General features: G+C 43.0%; 1 protein-coding gene across 2 annotated transcripts in view; it reads left to right on the top strand.

Moving 5' to 3' along the window:
* The window catches only part of Uaca (uveal autoantigen with coiled-coil domains and ankyrin repeats), an 87,954-nt gene extending 85,856 nt beyond the window's left edge, over positions 1-2,098 (top strand). For both annotated transcript variants that reach the window (XM_026779477.1, XM_026779478.1), the window contains exon 19: positions 1,918-2,098. In XM_026779477.1, the coding sequence (XP_026635278.1) occupies positions 1,918-1,989 (72 nt within the window). In that variant the 3' untranslated portion in view covers positions 1,990-2,098. The remainder of the gene's footprint in view (positions 1-1,917) is intronic.
* The last annotated feature ends 4,710 nt before the right edge of the window (positions 2,099-6,808 follow it).

Genomic DNA, 6,808 nt, shown 5'->3' with positions numbered 1-6,808 from the left:
GTGCGTGCACACACACACACAAAGAGGAGAGAGAGAGAGAGGGAGAGAGACCGAGACCGAGACCGAGACTGATATTAGAAAGGATGAGCAACATTCTGGTCTTGGCCAGAGGGGGCAGAGCAAAAAAAAAAAAAAAATGACAACTTCACAGACATTCCTCTGAAATGTAAAGTTGTTTTCTGCTGAGTCCTAATGAGGCAACAGCAGCAGTTGGCATCTGAAGTCTTCCTGCCGTCTGGCATCATACAGTTAACTATGGATCCAGATTAGTCAACGGTGGCTAGCGTTTGAAATTTAAAAACAGATTTGGGAGGAGGCATGACTTTTTATATTCATTGACACGTCCTTCCAAAATCTATTCAGATGCTTCAATAATAAATTAATAAAAAAGAAGAAAGTAGAAACATGTAAGCCTACCACAGACTTGCATCTGTTTAACCCTGCTGCTTTAAACCGTGTGTGTGGCTTGCACATGTGTGAGCATGCAGGTGCATGTGGAGGCCAGAGTAGGACACCAAGTGTCTTTATTCCTCTGCGCTCTGCCTTATTGCCTGGGCAGGGTCTCTCACTGAACCTGAAGCTAGGCTGGCCAACCAGAGAGCTCTTGGGATCCACCCATCTCCACCCTGAAATACAGCCTTGCCCAGGGTTTTTCTGTGGTTGCTGGGGATTCGAACCCAGAACCTCACGTTTGCACAGCAGCCATTCTTCCTCACGGGTCCTTCTCCCCAGCCCCTGGTTTAATGGCTTCCTCTAAAATATAAATGGCTAACACTGCAACGGGGGAGACGCCAGTGTGTAAGAGGTACCTTTAGCTGTAGTGTGGGCCAGGTGTTTGTAGAATGGGGTCTTTTATGTTCTGTTGGGTGGAAGTGTAAATTGTTCTTTCTAGTAAAGAAAATTTTGAAGTACTTTGAAAAAACAAATATTGGGCTGTTTTGTTGTGGTGGTTATTGTGGTTTGATTTTTTTGAGTCAGGTCTCAAATAGCCCAGACTGCCCTTAAATTCCTGATCCTCTTGCTGCCACTTCCTGCGTGCTGGCCTTATAGCTGTTTACTGTGCACCCAGTGCTAAACCTGCCTTTTGAGCCAGTTATTTCTTCTCCAAGTGTCTGGCTATAAAGATTGTGTGTGTGTGTGTGTGTGTGTGTGTGTGTGTGTGTGTGTGTGTGTGTATCTTAAATCTCTGAAATTAGGAAAGAGGCAAAGAAACTTAAAGTCTGTATACTGGGATATTACATAAAAAGATTAACAGCTAGCTGACCTTGGAGAAAGATTGCTATGACACTGGGTGCGAAGGCAAGCTGCAGAGGTACGCCATCTTGCTTATGTAAAAATTATAAGCATGGGAATTATTTTTTCTCAGTTTTATTCTCCTTAAAGGGGCAGAGCAGAGAGATGGCTGAGTGGGCAAGGCACGGTTCCTCAAGCTTGAGGACCTCAGTTAGATACTCAGCTATGCCGAAACGCTGAGTTGGTATGTCAGCAAGCTCTAAACCCAGCTGGCAGGAAACAGAGACAGGAGCCCTGGGGCAAGCTGGCTAGAAAGACTCATCATCCAAATGGCAAACTCTGGTGTCAAGTGGCAGCCCCTGCCTCTGTATAGAAGGTAGAGGATGTTTGAGGACACACGTGTACACACATACACATGCTTGTAGCTTACTGTTTCTAATGTATGCAGCCCTGCACAGCATAGACCATTGCTGTCCATTGGGTTTTGCTCATAAGTGTTAAGAGCAAGAGCCCCTTCTTGTGACCGGACACCTTTATTTCCGTGGCCCAGTTCCTGTAGGGCACTCTTACCTTGGTGAGGGGTTCACCCGTGAAACAGCCAGATATGCTCTAGGATAAAGGCTTCCCCCTTTATCAGTTCAGTAAAGATGACATTGCGATGTTTCTTCTCTTCCTTCTCTCCAGGGTCACATGGATGAAGACGTACAGGCGGCCTTATTGCAGATCATACAGATGCGACAAGGCCTTGTGTGCTAGTGTCAACTGACCTGGAGCCTGTCCTGCTGGTGCTATGCATTCTGGGTGCAACTCCATGGCTCTTCTGGGCCCGACTCTGATAGTATCAGTAAAATAAAATATATTTTGTTCTGTTGTTGAATTTTATTTTATTTTTATGAGACAAACATGTCATTGAGTTTTTCAGTTGGTTCAAACCTTAGATTTTGTGTATGTTCACTTCACACAGTGGCAAATGGCATGCACTAAGTCTTTTCTATTCATACTTCTTAAACTATATGTCTTAAAAATGGTGAGTCCCTAATGAAATGTGAGCCATTCAAGTGGGGCCATATGAAAAGGGGCCAAAGTAAGCACTTAAAGATTGATTTTGGAGAAGTGAATTCAGCTGTTAGGTATTTGTAAGTGCATCAAAAGATCTTCCAGGAACTGAGGAGATGGCTTAGTCAGTAAAATTCTTTTCAGGCAACCATGAGGATCTGAGTTCAATCCCCTGATCCAGTTTCCCACATCCAGGTGCAGCAGGGTGCACCTGTAATCCCAGCACTGAGGAGGCAGAGAGAGCAGAGTCTCTGAGCCTCTGAGCACATCCAATCAAAGCAGCCAGATGCAGTTCACAGAGACCCTGTCTCAAAAAATAAGATGGAAAGTAATTGGTGAAGATGCTTCCACATGCACGCGCACACATGCACAAACACGCACACATGAGCACGCACACATGCGCACACACATATGCACACGCACACATGCACATACACACATGCACATACACACACATGCACATGCACACACACACGCACACATGCACATGCATACTCACAAACACATCATTTATTTTCTCATGTGATCTTTAAGATTTACAGACTTTGGGGGGCTGGAGAGATGGCTCAGTGGTTAAGAGCATTGCCTGCTCTTCCAAAGGTCCTGAGTTCAATTCCCGGCAACCACATGGTGGCTCACAACCATCTGGAATGAGATCTGGTGCCCTCTTCTGGCCTGCAGACATATACACAGACAGAATATTGTATACATAATAAATAAATAAATATATATAAAAAAAAGATTTACAGACTTTGGAGGAGTGGCTATGGACTAGCTGAGGTGCGTCTTTATTGAGCAGCATGATGAGTCCCTTCGGCTTTGTTTTTCTTCTTACACTAATACCTTTTAAAGTACATTTTCCTTCATAAATGTTTTCGGCGCTAAGTTCCACTTAGATCAAGAAGAGGCAGGAGTGGAATATTTGAGGAATTTATAAGAAGATTGCCTCCTGGTCTCCATGGCGGAGCATTAGCCTTTTGTTCCTTGTGCTTGACATTTCTTGCCATGGTCTTTCAAATGAGAACAAAGAGAAGTGATGCGCGAAATTTTTCAGTGTCAAAAATTTGACTTTTTTGCAATTGCTTTGCCATTTGTGGCTGTTGTAATCAAGCACTCGTAATGCATGCACCCTCCAAATGTTTCAGACTTATTTATAGGAACGTTATCCGAACGGGATTAATAACGTGAAACAAGTTTCTTGCAAAAAATATGCGTTAGAGAATTGATTTGGGGAAACAGCATCAAGTTTTAGACAACAGTGCTACAATGCAGTGAACTACCAGAATAAAGACAGCAAGAAGATAATGGAATTGGAAATGTTTATGGTGAATTCTCTAACCAGCTATTTTACTAACTGTATCTTAGGAGAACTTATATGTCTTTATTTTGATTACTATTTTGTTTACTGTTCACACTAAAAGCACTAATTTGACATTTAGCAAGTAATTGCACAAATGGATCATTTCAGCTAAGCTCTTGTATGTGTGTGTGTGCACGGTGCATATATGTATGTTCATGTGTGTAGGGCTGTGTGTGTGTGTACATGCACAGGTATATGCATACACAGAGGCCCTAAGTTGATGTCGTCTGTCTCTCCACTGCTTACCACTTACTGAATCAGGGGTTCTCATTGACTTTAGAGCTCGCCGGTAGGCTAGATTAGTGAGCCAGCTTGGCCTGGGGATCCCTCTTATCTCTGGCACCCTGGTGCTGGGATTATAGGTGGCCACTAGGCCTGTCTGGCTTTTATAAGTCAGCTCTGGGGACCCAAACTCTGCTCTTGAGATGCACATGGCAAGCACTGTGTTCACTGAGCCATCTCCCCAGCTCCTGAGTTTCCTTCCATTGCAAATTGCACCTTAATCCTTGAGTATTCTGAACCAAGTTTTTTAAAATCTTATCTTTAATGAACACAGTTGGAAAAGTTGCCACTCACGTCAAGGATATGCCATTGTATTTCTTCTTTGAAAAAGCATTTCTTCAAAATAGACAAGGTTACGTACGGGCACTTCCATGCAAGGACATAAAGAATTTTAAAAATACTCACCCCATACCCCGACACCCCACCTCATTGCTTCCCCTTGTTCTCCCGGATAGTGTGACTTCTGCGTTCATGTAATCTGTATTCATATGGTTTTATGTCTCTGTAAAGTTTGGGAGCCACAAATGAGAGAAAAGCATGTGTATCTGTCTTTCTAAGACTGACCTGATTCGTTTACCGTTGCCATCTTCAGTTGTATGTATTTCCCTGCAAATGGCACAACTTCATTCTTTCTAAGTCAGCGTTTTCCACATTTCTTCAGTGTGTAAACAATGAAAAGTCAGAACTGTTTTATTTTTAACTCTCAAGGTAGATACGGAAAGTTTACACGAATGACAGCTGGTTCCTTAGTTGCTATATTTAGTACTGTCTTTAGTCATGGATTCTGTTTTCAGAGTTTTGGGCCACTGATTGAAATCTAACTGAGTGATGTTCTGAACTGAATACCTGTGTTCAGATCTGTGTTTTCCTTAGTAGTTGGGGAAGTGACCTTGTGCATATTTTACTTCATGTTTTAAGTTTTGTTCTTTTAAATCTTGTGTATGTGTGTATGTGCACAGGAGTGCTGGTGCCCACAGAGGCCAGAAGGGGGCATCAGATCCCCCTGGAGCTGGAGCTATAGATGGTTCTTAGGAACCAGCTTGAGTGCCCTGCCAGAGCCGCGTGTGATCTTGCCCACTGAGCCTTCTCCCTAGCCCCTGCATAACTGTTTGCTTTTGAATTGCTCAGAGTATCCTTATAGAAGACTAGAAAGCTAAGGAGTCCGTTCCTTATTTCTGGAGAATTTAGAGTGAAAGCTGCCAGAATCTAAATGTGGAAGATGATAGTCATTTTGGTGGACTGTCTGGAACCCTCTTAAGCCAGCCCTATTGTTACCCGCTCACCTGGTGAGGTGCCAGGCTGAGATTGCACCTAAAGCATTGATGACTAAAGCCTTTCAGTAAGAGTAGAGCATAGACCATGAGGGATGCTTGTCTTTGCCACTTTATGTTCAGAAAGACTGTGACCTGAAGTGGCCAGTTGTCACCTGAAGATCCGCAAGGTCTCTGGGAGGGTCACTGAATTCTAGCAGGGGTCTGATCCTTTATTCTTCAATCCTTAGGGTGTTTTTTTTTTTGTTTTTTTGTTTTTTTTGTCATTCCTGCATCATCTTGTAAGCTTATTCTTTTTGACCTACAGCCAGCATTAAGAATTATCTATTAAAACTGGGGCAACGAGGGGCTGGAGAAATGGCTTGGTGGTTAAGAGCACTTACTTGCCGTTCTTGCAGAGGACCTTGGTTTGGTTTCCAGAACATTCTCCATATGAGGTAGCTCACATCTGTCTGTAACTTCAGGTCTAGGGTGTCCAGTGTCCTCTTTTGGTCTCTGCAGGCTCCAGAGGCATGCATATGGCATACATACATATGTAAAGATACATGTATACCAAAATAATTTAAATACTGGGCTGGCGAGACGGCTCAGTGGGTGATGACATTTAACACCAAACCTGACAACCTAAGTTTGGTCCCCGGAACCCACCTTGTGGAAGGAACTGACTCCCTCAAGCTGTCCTCTGACCTCCATGCACTTGTAGAAATTGGGTGCGCACCCTACACTCCATACTCCCAAATTATTACCTATTAAAATTAATTCATGCACTGGCTAGCCGCTAGGTATACCTTTCTTATTCTAAAATCCCAGTTGAAGTTAGTGTAGTTTTTGTTATGAATTGGATCTTAACTGTCTCCCCAAACCCATGTGTTAAAGGTCGGTGACTAGCCGGTCATGCTATGGGGTTGGTGGGGGTGCAGAGGAAACTTGAGCAGGCCTAGAGAAAGACAGTGAGGCATCAGATAGGACCCACAGAATCCTCTTTCTGACCCGGTACTCACCTTGGCCTTAAGCGACTGTACAGATTTAAAAATGAAAAGATGTTCGAGACCAGCCTGGTCTACAAGAGCTAGTTTCAGGACAGGCTCCAAAAAAAACCACAGAGAAACCCTGTCTCGAAAAACAAAAAAAAACAAACAAACAAAAAAAATAATGAAAAGATGAAGCCAGGACAGTGGCTGTTCTCCCACAAGTCTCCCTGGGCAGTGGGAAGGCTGTGGTTAGCACAATTAGGCATGTGGCCTCCCTTATGTATTAGAGGGCATTCTTGTTATTTATGCCTGCTTGAACAAACATCACCAATGAATGGATCCAACCAAAAGAAGATAACAAAAATGTCACATGTAAATGAAAAAGAGACTTTTTGAGGGCCGCTTCCCTAGCTATCTATATAGACACATGATTTGGTCACATATATGTATACATATTTATATGCATATATGAATTTATATGCAATGAAATAGAGGAGGAGGCATCAGAAAAACAATGTCTCCGTAATTATTTGGTATCGAATTGTCTTATTTAATAGGCACAAGTCTTATTTATTTTATGCAGGTTTGCAGATTTATTTTTTATGATAGCAGACCTGGGAATATCCTGAATTCTA

The sequence above is a fragment of the Microtus ochrogaster genome, chromosome 5 (genome assembly GCF_000317375.1).
Source record: "Microtus ochrogaster isolate Prairie Vole_2 chromosome 5, MicOch1.0, whole genome shotgun sequence".
Classification (NCBI taxonomy): Eukaryota; Metazoa; Chordata; class Mammalia; order Rodentia; family Cricetidae; genus Microtus; species Microtus ochrogaster.
Note: the sequence above shows the minus strand (reverse complement) of the source record. Positions and strands in the feature narration are given on the sequence as shown.